Source organism: Bos indicus x Bos taurus, chromosome 5 (genome assembly GCF_003369695.1).
Source record: "Bos indicus x Bos taurus breed Angus x Brahman F1 hybrid chromosome 5, Bos_hybrid_MaternalHap_v2.0, whole genome shotgun sequence".
NCBI lineage: Eukaryota > Metazoa > Chordata > Mammalia > Artiodactyla > Bovidae > Bos > Bos indicus x Bos taurus.
Genome location: NC_040080.1, coordinates 118,600,218 through 118,615,361, shown reverse-complemented (window position 1 = coordinate 118,615,361; position 15,144 = coordinate 118,600,218). Strand labels below are relative to the sequence as shown.

Genomic DNA, 15,144 nt, shown 5'->3' with positions numbered 1-15,144 from the left:
GACATCTGACATTTCTTCTGTCAGCTTGCGTCATTCTGCCTGTGGCTATGAGGTAGGCAGGATGTTGCCATTTTACAGATGGTAAATCCACAGATCAGTGAAGTCAGGTCATTCCCCTATGTACGCATAACTTGTTGTTTGGTTGCTAAGTCATGTCCAGCTCTTTGTGACCCCGTGGACTGCAGCATGCTACGCTTCCCTATCGTTTTCTATCTCCCAGAGCTTTCTCAAACGCATGTCCATTGAGTCGATGATGCCATCCAACCATCTCATCCTCTGTCGTCCCCTTCTCCTCCTGCCCTCAGTCTTTTCCTCAGGGTCTTTTCCAATGAGTCAGCTCTTTGCATCAGGTGGCCAAAGTATTAAAGCTTCAGCATCAGGACAGTTGACTAGAAAATAGCAAAACCAAGGACTTCACTGATCTCTTATGATACCTTGGAGATTAGGAAAACTATGCTTGGGGTAACATATGCTTACCTCTCTGTGGTGCAATGGGGCCCCACCATCTTTGCTTTATTCTGTTAAGGTCAGAAAGCAGTTGCTGAACATCTAAAATGTGCCCAGCTTTCCTACGCACCAGGAACCCAAAAATGAACATGGCATGACCTCTGTCCTGGAGAAACTTACTGCTGCTTGTTGAAGTGATAAAATCGATTCAAAAAGGACAAAACCTAAGAACTCCAGGAGATAAGGACCCTGATAACTTCCAGTTTATAGATGAAAAAACAATACATCTGTGCTGTCCAATGTGGTAGAGATGTGACTGTCTAAGTTTATTAATTAAAATGAAATGGAACCATGCTTTTATTTCCTCAGTAGTGCTGGTCACGTTTAAGATGTTCAATAGTCAGCTGTAACAAGTGGCTGCCATAATGGATGATGCAGATACAGAATATTTCCGTCATTGCAGGAAACCCTCCTGTCCCACGCTGCTCTAAGTCACTTTGTCATCACAGGAACGTGCAGCATGGGCTTGTTCTGAATCCAGATTATAAACTGATAACCATTATGTTACATTGCTTCCTTTAATATCTAGTGAAAATTTGGGGAGAGGAAGCAGACAGGGGAAGAGTTATAAATCTCTTTTTATTCAGGAAGTAAGAAATATTTAAGATGATGGGGAACAGGAGACATAAGTACAGATTTCCCCTGAAGCTCTTTTGTGCTACTTGAAGAACTAGAAAAGATTTTTTTTTTTACTGGATCAGGAAAGTTAGTACTTGCTGTTTATGGAACCATGAGGTGACTTTTGCTAAGAGTTATCCTAGGATTTTGTCTTATTTATTTTTAAGCCTCAGTTCCTAACATAGTACTTGATATTTAATAGCACTACAATAAATGCTTCTTGAACTAAATTAAAAAAAATTAACTGTAATATCTTTTGCCCGTCTCAGAAGAATAGTTGTGAAGAAGAGTAATGATTCCTAGGGGGTAAAAAGGAAAGATTTCCGCAAGGGCAATATCCAGATGCTCAGCTTTATGAAAAGAGGGCCCCATATGAATATATCTGTGCTCTGACAGGGACATAAGAGGGAGTGATCATAAGAGCTGCCTAAACTCTGATCTGGGCCAGATTTTACAGTCTGCTATTTTAAAACTACAGAAACTCTGTATGTGGCTCTAAAATGAGAACGGAGAAAAATTGCCTCAATACCAAATTAGTTCCTGTTATTATCTCTTTAGTGAAGTGAAAACAAAGTCACCCCTCCGCCTCCCTCAATGTGTCCCAGTGTGTTATCCCGGATTACTTGCACTTACCTACCAAATGTTGTGTGAAAGCCGAAAAAAAAAAAAAAAAAATACACTCTTTTGGCTCCCAGCTCATCCTCCTGCTCTTTTCATCAAAGCGACCCTCCCCCACGCCCATCTTCCTTTCCTTCTCTTCAGGATTTAGCTGCACTGTTGGCTTCTGTGTTATTTAGAACGAACAAAACCTATCAAAATAGGGTTTCAAAGACATGTGCTGATTGGGGATGGGAAGCAAATGCGGCATGCTCACTCACTTCCTAAAAGCTTTAATTTACAGCAAAAATAAAAAGTTGTTCAACACCAGACAGGAGGAGTCAGCTTTGAAAAACTACTGATAAGCGGAGAAGAACGCTAGATTTGTTTTGAATCTTTTTTTCCCCAAGCAGCAGTGATCACAACTTCCTTAGAATGATTTAAGAATTCCCAGGGGGCGTTTTGCCCAGGTCCCTTTGTAAGCTTTAGACTCCTAACAGGGCTTATCAGAGAAGATTCCAATTTAGAGCAGCAAAAAGTTTAGTGTCTGATATCAGCTCTAGCTTTTCTTTTTCTTCTTCTCTTTTTCAAAAGGAGACATGATGTTTTACAGTGTTAACACTTTTGAAAGTTCCTATATTTCCAGCGAACAGAGTGCTTTTGTGAAAAGGGCTCTGAGAAGCATTATTCAGGCGAAAATGCATCAAAGGGATCCGAGTTGAAAAGAGAGAAGTTTGCCGATGTGGAGATTGAAGGCAGCATGTGCTGACAGGTGCAATTATAGCCAGATAATTGAATGTTTTAGGAGAGATGCGGTGCGATCAGGCAATAGTTATGAACTCACGTCGGAAACCCATTCATAATTAGATATTCAGGGATCCTGCTGTGGATGACACAACCAGTGTTGGGACCATGAACTACTTCAGCTGCCGGACATAAAAGGGATTGCGCTTTGTAAAGTAGTGTGAAATAGCACGATATCAGCCCTCCAGAACTTAACTGATACAAAGTTTGGAGAGAAGGCTCAGCCTTCTCCCTCAAATTCCCAATAGTCTGGAACCTCTTTCAGCCTCTGAGTCGGAAGTCAATGCAGCTTCCAAGTCCTTTGGTCTCAGAGAAACTAAAGAAAATACCAACTTTTTAATTAGCAACATAAAACATCTCTCTCTGCTGGTTGAAGAGTTTCCAGGCACTTTAGGTTTCCTTTCTCTATACAATGTGCCTTAGCCAAAGAGCCTGGAATGAGACCAATCCAGTGTTTATTTCTGAGAATATTCCACCAAAGTCATAAAATGTAACAGCTCTATTTATGGTCTTGAGATTTCTGTGCTCAGAGCCTTGACTCAGTGAGAAGTGGGGTTACTATGTAAACTACATCTCCGCTTGATCTGAACAGCAGTGTCTTCTAGGGCTCTCTATGTGGAGACTGAGCAGTGAAGAAAGTACAAACCAGCAAAACACAGAGCAAGCATTTCTGCTCAGAACAGAGCAGAGGCATTCAGAATGTTTCATTAGGAAATCTGCGAGACTTCTGGCTTCAGGCTTTCATTCTTAATGAAACAATATAATTTATTCTGCTGTGTTGTATGATTTTTTTGTCTTTCAAATTTCAATTTCTTTTTTCTTCTATGTATGGTTGGATTACCTTATCATTGTAATGCTATTAAAGACTCTTGACTGTGAGTTACAGTTTTCTGATAATGACACCTTAACTTGAAATCCAGGTGATAGCTCCTTTTCTACCACAGAGAATTGACTCCTTAAAGACTTTGGATCACTCACATTTTCCTTCATTCTTTTTTAACTGCTACTTTTCACTTTCCCTTCTACCTATAAGTGTTTGGACTCCATTGGTACTTCGGCAGATATTAATAGAAGACTGTCCTCATCAAGCATTTAACAAGCTCAAAAGTGAATCCAGTTTTGCACCAAAAATCCACCGCCACAGTAACCATGACCTACCCTGGTCTCACATTAGAAAGACTTCTTCTCACATTAATAAGACTTCTTTGGAAGTGAAGATGAAACTACTAATGGGATATGAAAACATTTAGCACCGTACTCAGCACATAACAGGAGCCTACTCTATGTTAGCTTTCTTCCTTTGCTCCTTCTGTCTCTAACTTCTTGACAGGTAAAATGGGGTTCTGATAACATTTAAATGCCTCTTATGCACTAAAGTCCAATGAGTCTGACTGTCTGCCTTAAGCAGTGTGATTGGAGAGTAACCGCCATAGTCTTTTCCACAAATCCAATTTCTGTGCAAAAAGGGAGACTCTCGGCACATAGTTGATGGGGAAAGAATTTGGATTTTCTTTTAGTATCATGTCTACACATTCTCGTTTGGCTGTCCTCTCAACCTGATATATCCGGGAAGTGGCTGGCCAGGGCTGGACGTGTGGTTTGAGTTGTGGGAATGAGGTTTTTTGACTGAGGAATGCTGTCTGTTTTACGGTGGTATCCATCATCTCCCCTTGACCACCATTCCCTTGCCTCAACCTCATAACCCTCTGGCTTGCTTTATACTTGTATTAATGGTGGAGGTACCTGGCATTTATGTTGTAGCATCTATGTGAAGAAATAACACTTAAGAGAAGGCCAGGCGATATCAGGAAACATCTTTCAATTACTACCTGGCTCATTAGTTTTGTCAAGAAAATGAACTATGGTCTGCCTTTTGACTCATTTGCAGAGAATCATAGGGGAAAGCATTGCAGTGTTGTTTGGTATCAGGAAACTGTTTCACTGAAGCACATACCTGCCTTTCCCTGGTCATCTGGCTCCAAGTGGAAGCCCAGGCAAATGAGAGGCTCTAAACCTCTGTTATGACCCAGTTCAGGCTGGACAAGACAGAGGACCGGGGGTCTTCCCATGTGAGGGCTCCAGGAAGTTGCTTGTGTTACAGGCATAACATTTTGTCCATGAGAAGAGCCACTTGATGACAATATGATCCTCTGCTCTTTCCCAGTGCCAGAAAAGTATACCATGAGATGCAGTGTGACTTAAGGGTTGAGAGCAAGAGCTTAGAAATCATGATAAGCTGGATTCAGATTTTGCCTTTATGACTGTTTGTAGCAAGAGTCAACCTTTTTTTCAGGAAAGGGCCAGCTAGTAAACATTTCAGGCTTTGTGGGCCAAATGATCTCAGTGACAACTACTCAACTCTGCTGTTGTAGTGAAAAAGAGCCGTACACAATACATCAATGAATAGGCATGGCTGTGTTCCAATAAAACTTTCTTTACAGAAATAAGCAGTAGATTAGATTTGGCCAACAGCTGCAGGTTGCCCACCCATGATCTATAGAATGTTGCATTCTAAGTTACTTTAATTCAAGTTTCTTCTGAATATTAAAAGAGACAATGTATGTAACAAAACACTCAACACCTGCTTGGCATATGACAAAATGCCAAGGATCTACTCCTGCCAAATATCTACTACTTGAAAATAGTAGATTTTAATATTAATAGCAAAATATTAAAGTACTGTATATCATATAATTTAAGATGCCATTTGTTGTAGGATGCATATGGATTTCAGTTCTTAAAATGTGATAAAAAAAAATCTTCAGATTGGTAAAACTTAGTAACAGTAACTAATTACAGTAACAAAGTTATATTTAGAATTTAGGTCTTTTTCTACTGGTGATCATTTAACTCATCTAACATTTCTCTGTGCTGTTTTTCTTGTCAGAGACACGTGTCATGAGCTGCTGGGACATGTCCCTCTGCTTGCGGACCCTAAGTTTGCTCAGTTTTCACAGGAAATAGGCCTGGCATCTCTGGGAGCATCGGATGAAGATGTTCAGAAACTAGCCACAGTGAGTTCCTTTTCAACCTGAAACCTGTTCTGCTTACGTCCGTTTGTAAGATGAAGAAAGCTTTGGAGGTACTATGAATAATAGGGCAAACATTCTGGAGAGACACGGCAACTTTATTTCCCCCGTGTGTGTTCCTCTGTAGCACGATGGGGACTTGGTTTCTTAACTGCCAAAATCTTTGTATTTCATCCTTCTCTTTCAGGGGCTAGCTAGATAGTAACCGTTTTAGGCTTGTAGGTCATGAGGTCTCTATCATAACTGCTTAGCTCAGCTAGTGTGGTGTAAAAGCAGCCACAGACAGTATGTAAATGAATGTGTGGTTGGATTTCAATAAAGCTTTATGTATAAAAGCTGGCAGTGGGCCGGATTTGGCCTGTTTGCTGTCTCTTGCGCTGCTGCTGCTGCTGCTAAGTTGCTTCAGTCGTGTCCAGCTCTTTATGATCCCATGAACTGTAGCTCTCCAGGCTCCTCTGTCCATGGGATTTCTTCAGGCAAGAATACGGGAGTGGGTTGTCATGTCCTTCTCCAGGGGATCTTCCCAACCCAGGGATTGAACCCTCATCTCTTATGTCTCCTGCATTGGCAGGTGGGTTCTTTACCACCAGCACCACCTGGGAAGCCCCTTGTTCTAGTTCAATGTTTATTTTCTAGAATTGTTTGTGATAGTGAAAAGTATGCATTTAAGTAGGAGTTGTGCTCAGGAGACGTGAGACATGGGTTTGGCCTCTGGGTCAGGAAGAACCCTTGGAGGAGGGCATGGCAACCCCCTCCAGTATTCTTGCCTGGAGAATCCCATGGACAGAGGAGCCTGGTGGGCTGTAGTCCATGGGGTCACAAAGAGTTGGACACGACTAAAGCGACTTAACATGCATTCAGGAGTTGTACTTGGGATTATTTCTGACTAGTCAGTATGGGGTTTTCAGACTCAATTTGAGCCAGCATTAAGCAGCTCATGCCAAACAATTACTATAAGTACAAAACCAGAGAAAGATTGAATAGATACCATGATCTCAGCAAGGTTCTTTGCAAAACAAGTCATATGAGAGGAAAGGTGTAATGTTGGCAGCTACCTTTAAGCTGCTGAAGAGCCAGATCCAGCAAACTCATTTGCTTTATCCTAGCCCCATATGAAGAAGCCAGAGTAACAAACTCACTTACCTACCGGGGACAGTCTGTTGACAACAATGAGCAAAGCTACTGGAGGAAGGAAAAATAGGATCCTAAATTGTGTGTTTGACAGACATACATTGGTGACATATTAGGCATGCAGGAATATTCTTCACTCCCACCAGGAAATAAATGGTCTCCTAGATCTCTTAAGATGCAAAGCCCTTTCAGTATATCTTTCGTTTCCTAATTTTGATAGAGATATAGAAACTGAGAAATATTATTCTGCTTGAAGAGAAATAGTGAAATAGCCATGCTGCTGGTGTCAGTGTGGCAATGAACAGAGGTTGGAGGGGGCTGCTGGGAGCTCAGGAGGGTGTGTGTCTTTTACAGCAGAAGGCTGCCAGATGGGGATGTAAGCCTTTGTGTTGCTGGATCTTCTAAATTTGAGAGAGATTGGAAATCTAGATTTCTAAGTGAAATTTAATGATTAAAAAATTTTAGCTCATGGAAAATAATCTACCATTATGAGCTGAGGAAAATATATTTGTAGACTCAATTAGGATCTGTTCTTCCAATTTGTAACCTCTGCTCTAGGAATTGTATCTCATGTATTTTGGTTATCTATTACTGTGTAACAAGTAATCCCAAAACTTGGTGGCTTAAAACAATGAACATTTGTTATGTCATAGTTTCTGTGTTTAGAGATTTGGGAGCAGCTTAGCTGAGTGGTTTTGTCTCAGGGACTCTCTGTTGTTGCTATTAAGATGTGGGCTAGACCTATGATGTCTTCAGATTTGGGAAAGTTCTCCCAAGATGGCCCAGCCATGTGGATATTGGCAACTGGCTTCCTTCAGAAGAGAGAGAGGGAGAGAAGAAGGGGAGAGAGAGTGGGGAAGAAAGAGAGAAAAGAGGAAATAGAGATAGCTAATTTTTGAATTTAGTTTTTAATTGGAGGAAAATTGCTTTAGCATGGTGTGTTGGTTTCTGCAGTACAACAATACAAATTGGTCATAATTATGCATATGTCCCCTCCCCTCATCCTGACCCTCTCAGTCATCACAGAGCTCCCTGTGTTATACAGCAGCTCCCCACTAGCTCTCCATTTTACACGTGATTGTGTATAAACGTAATGACGTGTATACACATGATACTGTATATATGTCAGTGCTACTTTCTGCATTCACACGTGTTCCCCATCCTGAACCCTCCTCCCTCCTCCCTCCCCGTACCATCCCTCTGGCTCGTCCCAGTGCACCAGCCCCAAGCATCCAGTATCCTGCATGGAACCTGGACTGGTGACTCATTTCATGTATGATATTATACATGTTTCAATGCCATTCTCCCAAATCATCCCACCCTCTCCCTCTCCCACAGAGTCGATAAGACTGTTCTATACATCAGTGTCTCTTTTGCTGTCTCGTATACAGGGTTATTGTTACCATCTTTCTAAATTCCATATATATGTGTTAGTATACTGTATTGGTGTTTTTCTTTCTGGCTTACTTCACTCTGTATAATAGGCTCCAGTTTCATCCACCTCATTAGAACTGATTCAAATGTATTCTTTTTAATGGCTGAGTAATACTCCATTGTGTATATGTACCACAGCTTTCTTATCCATTCATCTGCTCATGGGCATCTAGGTTGCTTCCATGTCCTGGCTATTATAAACAGTGCTGCAATGAACATTGGGGTACACGTGTCTCTTTCCCTTCTGGTTTCCTCAGTGTGTATGCTCAGCAGTAGGATTGCTGGGTCATAAGGCAGTTCTATTTCCAGTTTTTCTGTAGATGTATTTTAAAACCACCACACTGTAAGTCCTGTTACTTAATTCTCAAACCTTAGCTCTGGCTTTAAATGCTACATTTCAGAACTTCCTTGTGCCTTGCAAATTCCTTGAAATTTTCTGGTTTCAGCCTTTGACCCCTGTAGCTTATACTGTTGATCAGAGATGGATGGTTTGCTTGCTTGTCTTATTTTGAACAGCTGCAAACTAGGAGTCAACCCTGCCAGGTTGTGTGTGTGTGTGTGTGTGTGTGTGTGTGTGTTCATCTGAGTCCAAAGAGAGGAGGAGAAGGAGCGAGGTAGGACTTCATGGATGTGAATGTAGGTGGATCCTGGTGAGTGATCTAATTTCTTTCTTAAAAGCAGTGACAATAAAATATTTTTATCTTCTCTTCCATTGAACGATGATTAATTAATTCCATCTTTCAAACTAACATTTACAAAGAGTATGACAGGATCCTCACCTTTCAGAAAGTCACAGACTATATAGATAAAACTAAGACTTGTCAGAGGAGAGAAACTTTGTGTTGAGTCTTGAAAGGTGAGAGGGGGGAAGGAAGGATTGAAGGATGGTTTCATTGAGAAGAAATCTCTCTGGTTTGGAGGCTCGACAGGGAAGGCCTGCTTACCAGTTTAGAGGACCATGCTGAAACCAAGGATCACCTTTTCTGTCATTACAATGAACAAATTACTCCTCATCTAAAACAGTATAAATGCAGTTTCATAGAGTTAGAAGTGTGACACACTTCTTACTGGGCTGAGAGGAAGGTGTCAGCAGGGCTGTGTTACTCTCTGGAGGCTCTGGGGGAGAATCTGTTCCCCGGCCTTTTGCCCGCTGTTAAAGGCTGCCTGCATTCCTTGGCTCATGGCCCCCTTCATCCACCATCAACACGGCCATGTTGCATCTCTCTGATCTTCCTGCCATTGTCACATCTCTCTGTGTCTCTCATCGACTATTGCTTTTAAGGGCTAATGTGGGGCCTACCTGGATAATTCATGAATTTCCCCATTCAAACTCCATGTCTGCGTAGACAGCATATTCATAGGTTCTGGATATCTTTGAGGGGGCATTCTTCTTTGTTTCTGTTTTTACACTTGCAAGATAAAACCAACAATTAAAGCTTGAAACCTTTTTTACTAGGGCCAGTGAATTTGTAGAATAGGTTTTCCTTTGGAACTTATATCCCTTTGCCTGGTTCCAATACCCTTGGCCGTGGATTGCTTCAGTCCCAGTGGCCAGAAACAATCCCATCTATTAGAGATCACTAATCATGTTTCTCTTGCTCTCTTTCTTCCTCTTTTTCAATTGTTCTTTGCCTAGAAGATACCACTTTTCTGCAGGAGCCAATTCAAGTCAACAGATAGTCTTTAAGTGGCTAAAGAATCCCAGGTTCCATGGGCGGGAATAGGGGAAAGGCGAAGAAGTAGTACTTACTTCAAAGAACTCACGATCCAGTACACAAAAATACAGTAAACCCCGAGTCAGTGTTAGCTTTCATTCATATACATAAGCAGATACACAGTTGAAGGAAATTTAAGTCTTTTAAGTGTGTCTGAGTTCTGAGCTCATTGTTGGAGACTGGGATGCAGAGTCAGGTTAAGGAGGATCAAAAGCCTCTCGAGGGAGAGAATAAGTCTGGGACCTTAGAGTGGCTTTGACTGTTATAAAAACCAAGGAGACCATCAACTTTCAAAAGACTTCAACTTAAAGATTATGAGTTTCTTTAAACACAGTGGAGAGTTGGAGCCTGATCTCCTCTTTTCCTGACCTTACTGGAGCAGATCTTGCATGAGCAACTCTCTTTGATTTTCTGTCTCTCACAAGCCTTGCGGTTCCATTTTTCTCAATTTTATAGACTGCCCACTTACTTTGAAAAGTATTTTGTGGACCAAGGAAAAATTTGGAAAGTTTTACCCACATGATGGGGAGAATATAGAGGAAGACCGATTCCCAGTGTGAGGAGGCTAGCGAGGTTTTGTGCTGAAATAATACGGTACTGCCATTGACTTCCAAAACCACATCTTATCCTTCAGTTAAAACAAAGTGAATCGAAAACTGCTGGAATTTGGCTTGAAAGAAAACAGATTCCAGCTAGGCAAGTTCATAGTAAACCTGGGAATGAATAACCTATTGGATGGCACACATATTAAGGACTGTCAAGCCATATGCTGAAGCTAGAAGCTCAATTTAATGACTCTGTTACAAGGACTAAGAGATTAAGAGGTTAGGCCTCAATGAGAGGGGTAAAAAGACCAATGGTGGAGGAAGAGTAGTGGTTAGTGAGGCCTCTTAGCTGTCCAGATGAGAAACGGAGGTCTTATTAGCTGATTTCCTCCAAGCAGTTTCCATTAAGTCTCCTGAAAAAGTATTAGAACAAAATGAGAGATGAGATGTACTAAAGGAGAAAAATCCATAGAGAGGACAAATGGAAAAGCACAGAAATCACTATTTATGCAGAAAAATGAGACAGCCCATATTATTCTTTTACTCTAGGTAAGATTTATATTATTAATGACTCTGTTTATATACTGCCTCCCTTTCCTTGTTTAGTGAATTTAAGCACTTAGGAAAAAGAGAGTCACGCCTGGTAAAAGTAGATACTTAATAACTTTCCGTGATGTGCCATCAACAAATCCATCTAAGGAAGAAAGCAACCTCTGCTAAGCCGGGTGGACGCCTCCAAACTCTTGTTTTGTTCAAAGCTGCTTCTGAACTTTTGGGTATGATTTTAGAGGGAGCAGGTTATTGCCTATAACTACTGCCTCTTTTTGCTATATTTCTGCATGATATTTATTTTGACATTTTAATAATGCTCATTTTTGAGAATGAAGCTATCTCTGCTGTTTTATGTGGGCAATGGTTGCAGCTCCTTGAGAACTGTTTAAATGAAACTTTTGTATTTGAATAAATTGATGATGCTCAGTAACTGTATTTGAAATGCACTGTTATACATGTAAATAATTTGCCCTCTGGTGGATAATGAATAAGGTCACTGGATTTGGCAGCAGTACTCTTTTCATACTCATCATAGCTGTCCAGGGTCTGTGTATGATAGATATGCAAAAATATTCCCAATAATGCCTGCCTAGTGTGTGCTGTAATTTTCAGACCAGCCATTTCCCACAGTAGTGCTGGCTTACATGGGTTTAATAGATTAGTGTCTTCTTTAAGGGCTGTAAACTTAAATGCCTTCAGGAGCCAGAGAGTAGCAAGGATGTCTGAAATAGCCTGATATAGGATAATAAGGAGTATTGGAGCCTGTAGAGAACTACAGAGTACATCTTATACCTAAGAGCCTTCACATCCAAAAATAAAAATAAAACAAAATATTCTTTGACTACAAATCTTTGTTTGCAAGCTAAAACAGAACTATAGGCTCTCGGTTGCCAGCCCTTGTATTGAAAGTTGGATTATACATTATATTGTACCATGCAGAGGGACCAGCCCATGCTGGATTCACCTTTATTTCATATTGGACATACTCAATTACCACTTACTGGACAACTGGCTATTTTTCCCAAGAAAAGACAGCTATTACCGTGTTCACTAGAAATACGTATCTTACTGCCGTTGAGAGGTGACTGGTTTTGAATTACAACTTTAAACAGTCACAAGCATGACTGTCATACATATGTTCTGAGCATGTGTTGACGATTTATTTAACTCACTCATGAGGTAAAAGCAAAATGGTAGATTTCGCTGAAAGAAGAATTTCAGACACTGAGACTGTCTAGTCCCTGAAAGAAGGCATTCTGAAACAAGGTGCAAATGTTTTATGTTCTGTGGAGCAAAGAACAGTAACCTTGAAGTTATCTTTTCTACCAGGCAGAAATCATTTGCATGTCTAGTGGACAAAAATAACTTGAAATTTATCAATCTTCACAAAATTGACACCTGACTTCGCGGCATCTGGGCCTCAATCAATATAAACAGGAAGACAGACAAAGGGTATATTCCCTATGTCAGTGCTTTTCAAATGGTAATGAGTATAAAATAACCTAGAGAGCTCGTTACAAGGCAGACTCTGGGCAACAAGGTCTAGAATGGGGCCTGAAATCGCATTTCTGATGAGATCCCAGGTACTGCTGATATACTGGTGGTCCAGAGAAGCAGTGACCTGGTACACAGGTGTGCCTGTTAGGCAAGGCTCGGGTATGTTTTTCAGAAGGCATATGGCAATCCTTCAGCCTTAGTTCCAGATTCAATACTTTTCCTAAAAACTGGGCTCACAGGGTATTTATTGCCGGATAAACACTGTGCGGTGTGACCTGACTTTATTTAGGGTTTTCCTGAGCCTGGAAACGGAGCCTTGTATCTCTGAGTGCGTGTCACTGGGTCCATTTTGTGTGTCTGCTCTCACACTCTCCTGCCACCTGCTCACTTGCCGTACGACTTATGTCATTCAGTTTTACAGGAATGCACAGACAGACACTTGCTGATCAGGTAAATTTAGGAGCTAGCCCCAGAAGGATTATCGACTTCTCTTTCCCCAGCTGTTAGGAGTGTAAAGGGATGCCTGCACCATGCAGTGCCTCCCACCCCACGACGCAGACGGCTTCAGTTCAGTCTGCTCATTTCTCACGTCATAAAGGCATTTCAAACAGACGAAGCTGTGCATCATTTGTTGGAGAAAGCAATCAGCAGGAGTACACCACAGATGTTTTCCAAGCAGAATAAATCGGCCTCTGGCCCAGTTAGAATTTTCCCTTTACGGAGAGTTTTAGGTCATCTATTCAGTTCTGTCAACTCCAAAACATGTTTCCCTTCATTTCCTGATGAAGAGCTTCTGTCCCTGAGTCTTGGTGAAGCTGGTGAGCAGAGAGTCTTGGCCAAGGGTGAGGAAGGAGTAACCAGTCTTTTCCATAATGCGTTCCCAGAACATTAGTCTCATGAAATGTTATTATGAGCTCTGTGACAGAAGGGATCCATAGACAAATACATTTGGGGAAAACTAGATTAAGTGAAATAAACAACTTTGTTTTCAAAGTATTGAGTTTTCAGGGCCTTTCCTAAGATAATGTGCAGAGTGAATCTTATAAGTGATAAAAATTTTGTTTTTACACACTGAAGTTTCTTCCATCTTAAGATGACATTGGTAGTAAGACATATAATTAATAGCTTTTTTAAAAAGGGGAAAAAAGATTCAGGTGGCAAATTTTTTTATATTGTTTGTAAGAAGCTCTGTTTTAGAAATGTTAAAATGTGAACTTGAAAATTAAGAAAGTACTGGGTTGACCAAAAAATTTGGGTTTTCCCCATGTTACAGAAAAAACCTGACAAACTTTTTGGCCAACCCAGTAATTAGATGGTTGCTAAAGTCTCTTTTCATGGAAGACGTATTAGCATCTCAAGCTATTAACATTCCAAGGAGCACAGTTTAGGAGATACAAGTCTAGATGTTTTTTTGAAAGGATGAGATTCATTGTGAGCAGAATCTCTGAATGAAAAAAAAATCACCAGCTGATTTTTTTTGTAAGAAAGGACTGTCAAAAAATGAACAATATAGGGTTCTGTTTATACTTTATAAAAACAAATAATTTATTTGTTCCAAGTAAAAAGTTTGTATTATTTGGGGCTTTTGATGGCTGTAAATGAAATATGTTTGAATTTCTAGGTATAACTGGGACTTTCTCTTGCTGAGAGTGGTAATGAAATGTACAGTCAGCTTTAAACTAACAATTGACTGTAATTCACATTAGAAGTGTAATTGCAAAGGTAACATTAGTTTATGGATTGCTAATGAATGTTTTCCTGTCTGTGGAGGGCATTAGCTTGTTACCCGTCTCTTATGAGTTTGCCTACCTGGCTGGGCATGGGAACTTGCAGCTTTTAAAAAGCTTATGCCCAGTTCTACTTCTTTCTGAAATGTATTACATTAAAAATGACCATTTAATAGCTCTACAGAAAGCTCGAAATAAGCCCCAGGCTTATTTATTCCATGTAGAGTCTTTGAACTAGTTTAGGCATTTGGATCATTTGATACAAAGCTGACAAAAAGCTGGAAGGAATGCTCTTAATTGAGATGTTTGGGTGGATGATGAGTTAGTGTGCTATTTCTGAGAGTAACTTAATTAAAAATTAATAATATCTATTCCAACTCATTACTTTCACTTTTATGTATTCTGTGCATATTGAAAAGTGGTCTTGCCCTGCAAGGAGCTCTATATTTCTTTAACCAGCCCCTTAGAGCTTCACTTCTGTCTTTTGTCTTTTTTTTTTTTTTAACCAACCCTGCCCTTGGTCTTTTTCTTACCTGAGTGCTCCAAGGCCATTCTTTCTTCTGACTGTACCCCATACTGAGATTGTTGATACTGGAGCTAAGGCTATTCTGCACTATCTGGATATGTTTCACTTACAATATTCATGGTTGCTATTATAGGTGTTCATCATCTATTTATATTATGATGAGAACACCATCGTTACTGGGAATTAAAAAGTGAGCTCTCTTTTTGCTCACTATGTTTAGAAACAAATCTATTTGCAGTCTGGAATAGTCATCCATTTTTGCAACTCAAATCTTTGTTCATCATTTTATAACTGTATTCTAGGGGCCTCAGAGAGCCATCATATAACTGCAGATGAGGAAAAAAAAAAACCCAACCCAACAGCTTATTTTAGATATTTGGAAACTCATAAAGTTAGAGCTGCTTCAGTAACTGTTCATCCTGTTTGTGTGTTAAGCTCTGTGCCCACTTGACTTTATCCTCA

At 40.4% G+C, this 15,144-nt stretch overlaps 1 protein-coding gene across 1 annotated transcript in view; it reads left to right on the top strand.

The window, feature by feature from the left end:
• Nucleotides 1-15,144, top strand: part of TPH2 (tryptophan hydroxylase 2) — a 104,053-nt gene that overhangs the window by 50,600 nt on the left and 38,309 nt on the right. The window contains exon 8 of the mRNA XM_027543351.1: nt 5,414-5,540. Coding sequence (XP_027399152.1) covers nt 5,414-5,540 — 127 coding nt within the window. The remainder of the gene's footprint in view (nt 1-5,413; nt 5,541-15,144) is intronic.